Source organism: Trichoderma aggressivum (assembly GCF_033847375.1).
Source record: "Trichoderma aggressivum f. europaeum strain CBS 100526 chromosome Unknown scaffold_005, whole genome shotgun sequence".
In the NCBI taxonomy this organism is placed as follows: Eukaryota; Fungi; Ascomycota; class Sordariomycetes; order Hypocreales; family Hypocreaceae; genus Trichoderma; species Trichoderma aggressivum.
The window spans coordinates 519466-532811 of NW_026946371.1; the positions used below are offsets into that span (position 1 = coordinate 519466).

At 51.1% G+C, this 13346-nt stretch overlaps 2 protein-coding genes across 2 annotated transcripts; one reads left to right on the forward strand and one right to left on the reverse strand.

The window, feature by feature from the left end:
- Positions 1 to 4353: 4353 nt before the first annotated feature.
- On the forward strand, positions 4354 to 5360 carry Triagg1_2073 (uncharacterized protein; the record flags this gene model as incomplete). The annotated part of the gene is made up of 4 exons (XM_062896214.1): positions 4354 to 4581; positions 4657 to 4842; positions 4915 to 5097; positions 5169 to 5360. The coding sequence occupies 4 exons, from the start codon at positions 4354 to 4356 to the stop codon at positions 5358 to 5360; spliced, it is 789 nt and encodes a 262-aa protein (XP_062758929.1).
- A 988-nt stretch (positions 5361 to 6348) lies between these two features.
- On the reverse strand, positions 6349 to 12455 carry Triagg1_2074 (uncharacterized protein; the record flags this gene model as incomplete). Its single annotated transcript, XM_062896215.1, has 4 exons — positions 6349 to 6512; positions 6588 to 10938; positions 11207 to 11530; positions 11817 to 12455. The coding sequence occupies 4 exons, from the start codon at positions 12453 to 12455 to the stop codon at positions 6349 to 6351; spliced, it is 5478 nt and encodes a 1825-aa protein (XP_062758930.1).
- Between the last annotated feature and the right edge of the window lie 891 nt (positions 12456 to 13346).

Consider the following 13346-nt stretch of genomic DNA (forward strand, 5'->3'; position numbering starts at 1 on the left):
AACATAGTCACATCATTAACTATAAACAGTTTAGGATACTATAAATAGGCTTCATCAAGTGTGGTCTGTGAAATTCAGTCCTGACGCAATAGCTTGTAATTGTTTCCGGTATGTGAAGACGCGGTTATATACCCATCTCATTCACTGGCTGCAGCTAACAACCACCAATAATAGCATGTGCGATTCTCCACCTATCCATGTCAAATTGGATTCTTCTTACCGCGGTCTTCGTGTTCTTGGATTCAGTGTTAAGGTTTTCGTTCCTGCGACGACGTTGATAGCCCTGGCTCGATTGGTAGAGGTATTAGCGATGGATCTCTACCATATTATTAGATCTACCCTCGTTTCTGAGGTTTCTAAGACTTGATACCAGATATTCCAGCTTGCCAGAGAGCTTGCATCGATCAGTAGCCATTTTGTTCTCTTACAACTTTGCTTTCTCTGTATTTGGCCATCAACTAGCCTCATAACGAAATCTAGCACTTTGGCACTATTTTCGAGTACTGCTGTCGAGTAGCTGTACTTTTAGTTATATGTTCCATATGCAAACCAGAAGCCGAATTTATGCATCTGGGTTTCGTTATAATGGAAATTTTCTTTGCACGGACCAGTTTTGCGGTATATTGTGTCAACCTACGGAATATGTCGAATGCCAAAGGTTTTCTGCGAGCGAGAGGCCTCACATTGAGAGGAGCCGTGGCCATCCACCCAACGCATCAAACCTTGGCAGGTACCGTGTCCAATTCGTCGCAAAATAAACACATCCAGGTATCTTCCGGATGCTAGAGAACCAAACCGCCAGTAACATCGCCCGAGATGCACAGTAAAGAGACCCGGTCACGTACAAAACACCCTTATCGACTCCGTGGGGCAGCAGCGCTCCCTGGGCCATGCGATGATCCGAGCTGCATCGTCGATTTTCATGGCCCGCCGACCATTCACAGCATTGGCGAGACGGTGGAACTTTTGAGCAAATTGTCTTTCGTCGTGCGGCTCAAATAGTTCCGATCGTGACCCTTCAAAACGGCCCTCCAAGTCCAGGAAGTCTCCAAGGTCATTTTTGAGCTCAATGGCCCGCCCATTTTTTTGAGGCTTGTGAAAGCATATCAGCACGCCGCGATCAACAAAGCATAGTGTGATTGTCCCAAGCTGCAAAGATGTACATCTTGAATATGCCGCGTACTAATGGAAAGGATGAGTTGTAAAATTTGAAGACCGGCAAAGAGATTTGGCCAACCAATCCTATTTGCTTTTGTCTTCAATAGCTTCCTTTGTGATCTCCGGATGTATGTATGAAGGGTCCTCTGCCAGTTGCTGAGCCGTTACAGCAAGCCGTTTCGCCCCTGCGAAATACAAAGAACCGCTCATATTGGCAAAGTAGCAGTACACCAAAGTCCAATTTTCTTTCTTCAAGCATCTCCTGACACCTTGGCTCTCCAAATCTTTGTCCTTACAATGCCGGCGACAACAGGGTAGCCATGATGATGGTGGATTCCGAAACCACCAAGGCCACTCAACAGGCTTTTGTTTCTCACTCATTAATCGAAGGACTTCCCACGCCATATGAAACTCGAAGACAGCGTGAGTTAAGATCAGCTTAGGGAACAAAATAGTTATTACCATCCATTTCCTCTTAATTGACAGAAAAAATGAGATTAACGCGGTATTCTCTCTGCGGTCTGACCCTTACCTCTCTTTAAATATTCCGTGGCATTGAGTGATGTGCTAAAATTATCGGATAGAAAACATTCGTAACATGCTTCTAGATATCGTTTTTTTTTACACCAATGTTTAAGATTCCACCGCTTTTAGCATCTCCCATTGTGTCAATTTGCTGTAACTCGAGCGTTTATTTGACACAAGACTGCATAGCTTACAACGTCGATCGACTCTATTCAACAGGTCCAGCAAAAAGGCTACCCTAAACATCAATCTACAGATACAATAGAGAGAGCTAAATTGTATTGGATAGCTAGCCGAGTTCATGAACATCGCGTAAACATAATCATGCAGCATTCAAGGGTTAACCCCTCATCTCTAACAAAGACGGCCGGACGCCACTTCATGAGGCAGCCATGAAAGGTCATGCGCATATTATAGAGAAGTCATTGGCATACGACATTTTCTGCGAAAGCATTTGCCAAGGAGGTCGCCACAAGCGAACAGCGCTGCACTGCATTTGGCTGCGAATTTAGGCGACGATGAGGTAGATTAGACCCTACTTCGTGCATGAGCCGCGATAGGAGGCGACGAGGGAGTCGTTTAAACACTCCTTGACGATGATAAAATCAAGCTGATGGGAAAGATGAAGATGGGGCAACACTACTATCTCATGCATCCGAGAGCTAAAACGAGGGCCATTGTCAAGCTGCTAGCTGAGAAGAGAGCAGACATTGAAGTAAAGAGAAGTGGCATGACGCCGCTGATCTGGGCTATTAGACAGGGGCGCGAAGCTGTTGCCATGCAGCTGATTGGGAAGGGAGCTGATATTGAGGCAAGGGATGGGGATTATCACCAGACAGCGCTTGGCTGGGCTACTAAGAAGGGACATGATGCTATTGTTAAGCTGCTGGTGGAAATGGGGGGTGAATATTAAGAGGGAATAGCTGGACGTTGGCTAAAACTGACGTATGATAGTAGTTCTGTGCGGGTTATAATATATCATTGAGATCAAAAAGCGTAATGCTCCCTTTATGGTCTTTTAACTCTGCGAGTTTGACCGAGTTTGACCTGTGGTTATGCTCCGGGTGTCTCATAAATATAATCATGTTCTCTCTGAGTTTATTGACTTGTTAATCGCAAGCCGAAGAGCTAGGATGTTTCATACGTTCATCCAAAATCGTCACATACGCCCGTCTACATGATAAGATTCACTGGGAGAATTAAGCCACAAATATAAAATAGGACAAGAATTGATAGGCTATCAGAAAAGAGTACTGTAGTTGCAAGCTCCCCGTAGAACAAGATTCAGCTCCAAGCAAACCGGACGCTTATGGCGGATGCTATGGCATATCGGAAACTTATTTGAAGAGGGTCAATTGATCAGAAGGACTTTCTCTGTAGCAATCTTAGATACTTATTCTAGTTACATAATGCTAACTATATCTTACACAGATACAGTAATGGAACTCATATTCAAGCCCATAAGTGCTCTACAGCGTATAGTCTTCACGTATACTGTACTCTTCCGAGACGCTCCATCATTCTCCTCCCCCTCCGATAAATTCTCGCAACAAAAATACGCCCTGTTAGTACGAAAATGCCTCAGAGGCTTAGGCAGCAGAGGCAAACAGATCTTAGCATCGTGAGCTAAGTCTCCGAAGTGTCTGCAAGGGCCACCCGACGTCTATATCAACCATGTGGGGGACGGCCGATCCAATCACAGCGATGCCGATATTCACCTTCGGCGTCCGAACAACATACCCCGTATCGATGCCGATAAACCGTCAATGCGCCAGGTCCATGCATTTAGGCATAATAGCAAGATTTCGGACGAGCTCATTCACGCACCCACTTGAATAAGGCTAGTAGTTTCACCAGTGAGGGCCGTACACTACACGTGGTTCAATTCGTTGTTGCGGAGGACTGAGCTCTGGTAACGGCGATATCTACGGACAATAGCAATGCGGCCGAGCTGTTCTATTCGCCTCTTTCACATCAGATATCACTCAGACAGACACTAATGGAGACTTTACAATCAAGAGCACAAAGACTCAACCAGAAACTATCTCTGAAAAGATGCCGATCAAGTAGACAATATCACATCGCCTGCACTTGCAACCACGACTCAGCCAACAAACTATTCGCAGAATTGACACAACTATTGCTCGTCTAACAAACTATTCGTAGAACTCATAGCATGTACTTACATAGCCTTCTGAGGCTTACAACTGCAGTGAGATCATCTACATCTCATTGTCAACAATCTCATCAAAGATTGAATACTATCTCTACATAGTATCTAAATAAGGGCAATTCACAATTGAAACATTGAGACCTGTCATCTCCAATCCACTCCTCCGCAATCTGAATCTCGCATAAACCTTTACCTCCAGACTACATCTCAGCTAGAAGGCATAAGAAGCTAGTCTCATCTATAGACTCGCTTGTCGACGGCAACACTCCCAACCAACACCGCTGATCCACAAACGCTCAAACCACCATACAATCCCTCCCCAGTCTCTCCCCGTCTAGAACGAACACAGACTCCGATTCACGCAATCTCCGAGCAGCCTACCACTTCCAAAAACCCTCATCATCTTTCCTATAAATCCACCATTCTCTCTCCCTCCATTTCAACATGCTTACTCCCCTTCCATCCTCACCAGCAATACCAAATAGCAATCTTCAAAGATGCAATTGTCCGCTCTTCTCGCCCTCCTCCCCCTGGCCGCTGCGCTTCCTCAGGCCCGGGGACCTGCCCAGGCCAGCGCCGTGGAGATCGACACCCGTGACAGCAACGAGTCTACGTGCTATGCCGCGTATGATCGCTGTTGCCATATTTCATTCATCTATCAGGGTGAGGCAAAAGCCCTAATGGAGCAGTTTTGCAGGCCCGAATGTAAAGAGGCTTTAGTTCAGGTATAGAAGCCTTAATATTCTTTCCTACTTGTCTAAAAGCTTTTTATATATCTAACATAACTAACCCTACTACAGTGCAAGGCCAACCAGACTGAAAAGCGCTCTGTTGAAGAGGCCCCTGTTGAAGCCCGTGACATCAACGTGGATAAGTGCTATGCTAACTATTTGGGCTGCCTTCTTGATAACTGCCCTTTTCCTGAACTCGACGAGTTCGTACCCAAAGGTCCCTGCCATTCTAAATGCAATCAGGAGTACGAGCAGGTAAGATATAGTAATGCTTTGTTAACCCTTATTACCCAAAAGCTCTTCTTACCATCTCTAACTTTACTGCAGTGCAAGGCAAACCAGACTGAGAAGCGCTCTGTTGAAGAGGCCCCTGTTGAAGCCCGTGACAGCGATGAGGATAGCTGCGAGGCCGCGTATGGCCATTGTTGCAACCCCCACGGCTATACAGGTGAGGCGGAAGGCTTATATCTTACATTCTGCTCTTCTCGATGTAAAAACGCTCTTAAGGAGGTTAGTTTAACAATGCCCTCTTAACCCCTATTGCCCAAAAGCTCTTTTCAATATAACTAACTTTATCGCAGTGCAAGGCAAACCAGACTGAGAAGCGCTCCGTCGAGGATACCCTCATCCAAGCCCGTGACAACCACGCGGGGGACGTCACCAACTGCTACGGTGACCTGGCGGACTGCAAGCACAAGGGCGGCTCCGTCGAGAAGTGCTACGGTGCCCTTCGGGACTGCCTGTGGACCCTCTACTACAAGTCCTTTGCCTAAGAGCCGTTCTCGGCACCTTCTAGTCCTAGCAACCCGTTGGGGACTTCTGAGGGACGTTGAGAGTGTATACATACGCTCACAAATCCTCCGAGGAGTGGCCCATGTGGCAGGACGATGAACAGGATGCGATGGCTCTGATGTGTCAAGACTCATCAGAGCAAGGGGAAAGTTGAAAGGGGAAGGGCGTGAAAGGAATAGCATCACATCCATGAAAAGAGTCTATGACTTAGAAAAAACCTAGCGAGACAATATATTTTGTGTCAACGGCATATAAACCTTTCCTGCTCTTCTGTGACGTAGCTTACATTGACCATATCCACAACATCAGTATAACCTGGCAAGACAAGACACTCTTGAACAACACAGAGTCATCTCTGCTCGAGTAGACTTACATCGACGGTGTTCACAACACAAGTATAGCCCATCAGAGCCCTTATTCAAGTGTCAGCATCGTTCATCGCTCACCATTTACCACGCAAGGAGCTCATCACCAAAAGCAGATACAAAGAAACAAGCATTAAACCAGACGGCCAAGTCCATCCATGCACGTATAATATCCCCTCTCTAGGTACCAAACTACTAGTTACTAGTAATACATCAAAACATTTGCCCTAACCCACAATCTTATCACCAAAGCTCCCCCCAACCTCTCCCCATTGCTTTTTATAATCCCTCCCCTCTAGCAAATCCCTTATTCATGTAATAAGCTTTCATTTTCACTCCTCACAAAACAAGCCTTCCAGCGGAAGTTTGTTTTGTTGGGTTTCTGCGCCATGCACCCCCAAAAAAGTTTGCCCTATTTCCATCCAGTGCCAATCCTTGAAAAAAAAAGAAAAACAGAAAAACAGAAACAACAACGAAAAGCTAAAAAGTATTACTGATACAAACCGCGAGGTTGTCTGTTTCACAAATGCCACTCATTATATGCAGATTTGACCCAAATTTGACCCAAAACAGGGGGAAGAGTCTTTTGTCGAGCCCACTTCGATTAAGTGTCAATCATGCCATCGGCAATGGCGAGACGTTGCTTAGCCGTCTTTGCCCGCTTGCCAATCCCCTTTCCTCTGCCCTTTTTACCCTTTGGCTCACTCTCGGCTGGTGTAGCAGTGCCAGACGCACCAGGCTTGCTTCCATCGTCAAAGTTGCCCTCGCCTATAAAAGTAGGATTAGATTAGTCTCTGAGCCCCACGTTTCCTTGTCGGATGGAATATGTGCCCGTCTGCTTACCTTCATGATACATGTCATCCAGGCTGGCGGGCGCATCTGTCCTCTTCCGCTTGCCACCCTTCTTCTTCTGCTTCTCGTATTCTCCAGATTCAAGGAGTTCCTTCTCACGACGCTCAATCATCTCGGCTTGCTCGTCGTCAGCCAGCCACATGGCAATATCACGGTTGCGATTCTCCGGAGCACGGCGTCCAGAGAAGTCGACGCTAGCACCTCCGCCCTGGATAACAACGCGCTGGACTTCTTCCTTCTGAAGAGCACGCTTGCGAATACGCTCTTCGATGGTACCGCGGGTGATGAGTCGGTAGACGGTAACCTGCCTGGTCTGACCCAGTCTGTGTGCTCGGTCCATGGCCTGAGAATCAATGGTAGGATTCCAATCAGAGTCGTAGAAAATGACCGTGTCCGCAGACGTGAGGTTGATACCAAGACCACCAGCACGGGTAGACAACAGGAAGATGAAAATCTCCGGGCGGGTCTGGAAGTCGTGCACGGTATCACGACGATCTTCCAATTTAGTTGAACCATCCAGTCGGCAATACTTGTAGTTGCGGAAAGTGAGGTACTCTTCCATCATGTCGATCATACGAGTCATCTGGAAGTACAGCAAGACACGATGACCTTCGGCCTTGAGCTTGAATAGAAGATCGTCCAGCTTGGCCAACTTGCCGCTGTCGGTGACAAAGCGCTGCATGGAAGGGACGGCAATGTTGGTGAAGCGCTTCTTGTCGTGGTCCGGCTTGGGGAAAATCTTGTTGATGGGGTACAGCTCCATCGGCACCTTCTTCTCGACTAGAGCACGCTCGTCGTATATCGTAGGTCCATAGAGCGTCTTGCGAATGTGAGTATTGAACATGACATCCTGGCGCTCGGCGACGGCGCTGGGATTGTTGCAGAATACTTGGACAGGCGGAGCCGACGCGCGAGGTCTTGCTGCCGGTTCCAGCCGGCTAAGGCCAGAGTCTCGGTAGGCTGCCTTGGCAACATTCATCAGGCTGCTGAGAATGCCCTCGTTGGTAATCTCTGCCAGAGGCTGCCAATTGCGGCGCTCCCGAATTTTGAACAGGCAATGAGCAGGCGTAAAGCTCTCATCTTCCTCATCATATGCGATGCTCATGGGACCTAGTCTATCACGCTTCTTGAGCTCTCCCACAGCACGATCGAATAAATCGCTGTGTGTGGCCTTGTAGACGTCGCCAGCTGACGCATCAGCAAAGCGTAGCCACGAAAAGGCTTTGTCGTCGTCTACGCTGGTTTTAACATTCTCCGGCGTCCATATATTCATCATGTGGTTCAAAGCCTTGTTGCGCCAGCCGGCCGTCTGGTTGTCATGCCCAGCCTTGTCAAGCCGGCCGCCTTCCGTCCAGACGAGAGCCGGCAGCTCGTAGTCTACCAAGCTCCTGCTGGAGTATCCCACGGAGACGGTGCTCCCCTCCCTGACAAACGAGGCCGTCTCGGCAAAGTAACCAAAGGAATAGGGGGCGGTCACTTCTGCGCGTTCAAACAGGTCTGGGTGGTTGCAGACCTTTCTGAACTGCATCACCAAGTTCATCAGAGTACCTGAGTCCTGGTCGTCGCCCATGGTAGCCTTTTCAACAAGGTCCATAATGTTGATCTGGTTACGCAGGTTGCTGTAGTAGGCCCGCTGTCTGTAGGTGAGGTTACAGAAGACGTCGAGCTCAATCTTGTCGCCAAGTTCCTTTTGCACATGCTTCTTGACACGACGAAGCATAAACGGCTTCAGAATCATGTGAAGACGCTTGAGCTGGTCCTCGTTCAGTTTCGTGTTACTCTGAGCGTGAGATTCAATGTCCTTGGAGAACCATTCACTGAATTCGTCATGGGAGTCAAAGAGCGACGGCATGATGAAATGCAACAGGGCCCACAGCTCCTGCATGTTGTTCTGGATAGGGGTACCGGTAAGCAACAGGCGGTTTCGGCAGTGGAAGCCGAGCAAGCACTTCCAACGAGAACTGGACGAGCTCTTGATGGCTTGGGCCTCGTCGAGAATCATGTACTGCCACCGCATTTTCTGGAAGTAGGCCACGTCGGACACGACAAGCTGGTATGAGGTGACACAGACGTGGAAGGGCGCATCCTTTCGGTAGGTGGTGTGTTTCCGGTCCCAGAACTTTCGCAGCACCTTTCGGTCGCCAGCGCTTCCCCAGTACGGGAGAATCTTGAACTCGGGAACGAACTTTGCAATTTCCTGCTGCCAATTGTGCAGTGTAGAAGCGGGCGCCACCACCAAAAAGGGACCCCAAATGTCGTGCTTTTCGGCCAGGTAGGCCATGACGGAGATGGACTGGACAGTCTTGCCGAGACCCATTTCGTCTGCCAGGATACCGTTGATGCCTTGTTCGTAAAGGTTGACGAGCCAGTTGAGACCCTTGAGCTGGTACTCTTTGAGCTGAGCGTTGATGAGCTTGGGCTGCTCGATCTCGACGTCGCCGAGACCTGTTGGGTTTTGAAAGTTCATTTCGCCTTCGTCGTCCATGTCCAGGCCCTTGTTGTTGAAGTCGCGCGCCTTCTTCTGGGCTTCGGCAATGGCATTCTGAGCGTTGGCCATGGCAGCTGCCTGCAGAACAGACTCGTCTTCATTATCAAAGTCGAGGTTTTCAAAGTCGGTAACCTTGGAGCCCAAGGGCCCAGTGGGCTCTTGTACGGAAAGTTTGTTCTCGGAGATCTGGCGCGCATCGGGGGCAATGTCGGGGTTATCCGTGCTGCGCTCGACCTCATCCGTCTTGATCTTCTTGCCGATAAAGTGCGAGTACAGTTCGGTCTGCGAGATGAGGAAGTTGAGCTTCCTCTTCTGGCGGGCGGCCTCGCGGTCGGCTTCTTCCTTTCGAGCATTCTCAATCTCCTGCTTCTCGGCAGCCTTGCGCAAGTCACGCTCTTCGCGCTCGTTGCGCTTCCAGAAACCCATCATGTCACGCATGACACGCTTTGCACGGGCCTGCAGGTCCTTGGTGCCCTTGTTTGTGCGTAGCTGCCAGCGCTTGGCCTCCTTGGACGCCAGAATGGCCGTCTTCTTGAGGTTGGAGCCTCTGGTAGCGTAAGAGTCGACGGCGAGCTTGAACGTTTTGCTGACGTCTTTGCGGGCCATGTCACGCCAAATCTGATCGTAAATCTGGTTGTAGCCCTTGGAGATGAATTTCTTTTCGAGATCCGGCACGTCATCGACCTTTTCCTTATCCTTGGTAGATTCGGCCTTTTCCTTGGTAGCCTTTTCTCCGTCGCCCTTGGACTTGCCCTTGATCTTGATGCGAACCCGGCCCTCTTCTTTGGGTGGCAGCTCTTCGCCAGCATCCAAGGCGGCCTGGGCAGCCTCTGCAGAATCTTTCTCGGCCTGCTTCTGCTCCTTGGATTTTTTGGGTCGTGTTCCGCCCCGGCCCTTGCCCTTCTTAGGGGTCTCGGCATCGGACGCCAGAAAGCTGGACATGGTGCCCCCTTCAAGGTTGAGCTCAACGTTGCGGGCAGGGCCCTTGATGCCCTTTTGTAGAATGAGTTTCGTCTGCTGGGCCTTCTTGTTAGCCCTCTCAGCATCACGCAAATGCTTCTGGCGCTCTTCCTCGTCCTCAGCAGCTTCGGCTCGAGCGAGGGCGGCCTCCTTCTGTTCGATGGTGACGGCCATTGATTTTTCACGTCGTCGCTTTCGCTGCATGTCCTTTTTACGCTCCTTTTCGGCAAAGAGTTCTTGTTCACGGACTTCGTGGAGGGCCTCGTCGTAAAAGACATCGTCGTATCGGCGTTTACCTAGATCCGAGTGATCGGCCAGCCTCTTTCCAGTTGTCTTGACAAACTGTTCGCGTCGGGCATAAGCTCTGTCAGAGTCGAGATCAGCCATAGTACGCTGGCGTTTGAAAGCTCCTTCTTTGTAAGCTCGATCGCTGAACTCTGTGTCATCCAGAGACTCGGCCTGCTTGTCAAGCAGCGCCTCATGATTCTGAATTGACCTTTCCATTTCGCTCGACCACGTCTTCTGTTTGGGCTGGCCGTTGGCTTGTCGCTTTGACGGCGGTCGAGGAGTCGGAGACTCCTTCTTGATGGACGCGCGACGATTCTTTTTAGAGCCATCGTCTCCTCTAATCTCGGATGCACGGCCCTTGGCGGGTTTCTTGGCGGTCTTCTTCTTGATGACGATTTCGGGTCTCTTGACTGGGGCGGGTTCAGGCTCGGTATCAACTTCCTTCTCCATCTCGGTATCGCCGTCGTTGTCGGGCTCTCGGACCTCAAACACGGGGGGCGCCGGCGTAGGCTCTTTCTTGGGTGATGGCTCTTTGGCTGCGGGCTTGGGAGCGGGCTCGGAGTTGGAGAGGATGTTGGAGAAGGACATTGGGTCGGCAGCTCGGCTCTGAGATGCACCATTAGCACGACAAGTCATTACCGAATGATGATCAATCGATCATTGAGTTGTTTGAAGGGAAAAAAGATGGCGCGATAGGGAAGAGGGAAACCGGGCGATAGGATATTGATAGTGAGAGGAGAGAGGGAAATCAATCAAGTCGAGCAAACGAGTGTGGCCGAATTGTACAGTATCTGCGTGCATGCGTGCGTGCGTATGTGTGTTTTTGTGTTTTTTTCCCTCGTCTTGCTTTGAGGAGAAGAGAGTTTGTACTTACGGAAGCCGGCTTCGGCGGTGACGGGGCTGCCAGCTCAGTCTTCATCATGGGCGGCAGGGAGGTGCCGTTTGTTGCAGAGTGCGTCGCGGCAGGCGCATGCCTCGAGACTGGCGAAGTCATGTGCGAGTGACGGCTGGGCGGACTGTGGGAGCCGGTTGCGAGGGTTGGGTGGGAGTGCGAGAGGGAGAGCGGGCTGGTCGGCCGGCGGTTGAAGGACGAAGCCCTGGCGCGAGGCGATGAATAATTGTCGCCGTTGCGGTAAGACGACTGGTGTTGCTGGTCAATTGGCTGCGGGTACTGGTACGGCTCGCGGGAGTGGTACGGCTATAGGAGAGGGAAGAGAGAGAGGAAAATCACGTTAGAAGACGCGTTGAGAAACCAGGGATGGCGATGGTGCCGGCATGGCAAGGGTTGGTGAATTTGGGGTTGACGGTTTTTTTTTTGCGGGGGGAGGAAAGAGAGTGGTGGTGAGGAGAGATGATTGCATCGACGTTGGTGGAAGAGAGAAAAAAAGGGTACGGCTCAATTGAACAAAGCAAAAGGCGCATGCGCGTGGGTTTAAGGCCAAAAAGCGAAAGTGGACTTTTAGAAGGTTGAGGTGCTTGCTTACCTTTGGCGTGGCCACTTGGGGCGCGTGTTGCCTCGAGGCGGCGATGGGGCGCTCCTTGGTCGTGTCGGTCGTTGGATCGTAGACTCTGCCGCCGGGATGAAGGTCAGAGGCCGCGGCCGAGGCTAAGGCTGAGGCAGAGGACGATCGAGGTGATGCCGCGATGGGCACCGACGAGACGGCACGAGGCGGAGGAGGATAGTAGGCGCCCGGCGGGTGCAGCGGCGAGGCAGAGGGGCCCTGCTGATGCGGCTGCTGTTGATGCTGCTGAAGCTGGTGATGGCCGGGCGACGGCGCGAGCACAGGCGGCAGCGGGTGCGCAGAAGCCGAGGACGCCGGCGTCGACGACGGCATGTATGGGCTGCGGTTCTGGTTATGGCTATGGCGCGGCGGCGATTGGTGATGCGGGTTTGCGTCGCTGGATGCGTAGGGCAGAGGCGGATGGAACTCGGCCTGCGTGTGCGTCGAGGGAGACCGCAGGCTGAAGGTGGAGTGCCGCGAGCTGGGGTTCATCACGTCGCGTTGGCTGCGGTCTCTGTCCATCTCCCGCTCTCGGTCTCGTTCTCTGTCTCTTTCTCGCTCTCGATCTCGCTCGTCGTCGCCGCGCCGGTGCATCACCGTCGATCGGAAGCTCGAGTCCATGGTGGACAAGGCTGAAGGCGAAGGGATTGCCGGCCGGGGTTTTGCAGTCAAGAGCAGGGTAGAGAGGCAAGAGAAATCTAGTCCGAGACACACGAGCCCATGTGTCTGTGTTTTACACGCGCTCGCGGCCACGGGGCATGTGTCGGCAATGGCAAGCAGGCGAGGGAATGGTGAGAACTAGAAGGAGGAGTGCCAGAGTCGCGTTGGATGGGATGGGATGGGATTTGATGGGTGGATGACAAAGTCGGCTAGAGCTGGGCTGGGCTGGCAGGAAAAGCCTCGCTAAAGAATGGAAGATATGATGGCGATGACGAAGGCCTGCGCAGAGTCTGGGCTGGACTGGACCGGAAGCTGCCACAGCGCGCGGGTGCCTCTGTTTTGTTTTTGGTTTTTTCCTTGTTCCTTTTTGCCTTGATTTGCTTTGCTTTTGGCCTATTTGCTGCTTTGCAGACGAGCTAGAATATACTCGAGTATTGATTAAAAAGAAGGAAACAAAAGAATTCAAAGAGTAGTTGCGCAAGTGTTGGTTTACTGGCCAAAGCCGGCACTCCAGGGGTTGGGTCAGCGTCCAAACCCCGATGCTCGGTCGACGAGGCTGCTGGTGATGGCTTCAAGTTGGGCTGCACCACCACCACAACAACAACAACAACAACAGCAGCACACAGCACGCAGAGATGGCGGAAGCAAAAATGAAAATCACAGCTACGGAAAGGGAGTGACCAGCCAGGCGGAGTCGCAAGGTCAAGGCGAGACGTGGTGATGGTGGACTGACTGATGCGTTGGCTCAACCGAGTCTCGAGCCGGCCTGTCCGCCCTGGGCCGTTCTGGAGATCCGGATCTACAAAGCATTTTCCTCCCCTTCCATCCTTTTCCCCTCGGGCGCGCATGCAG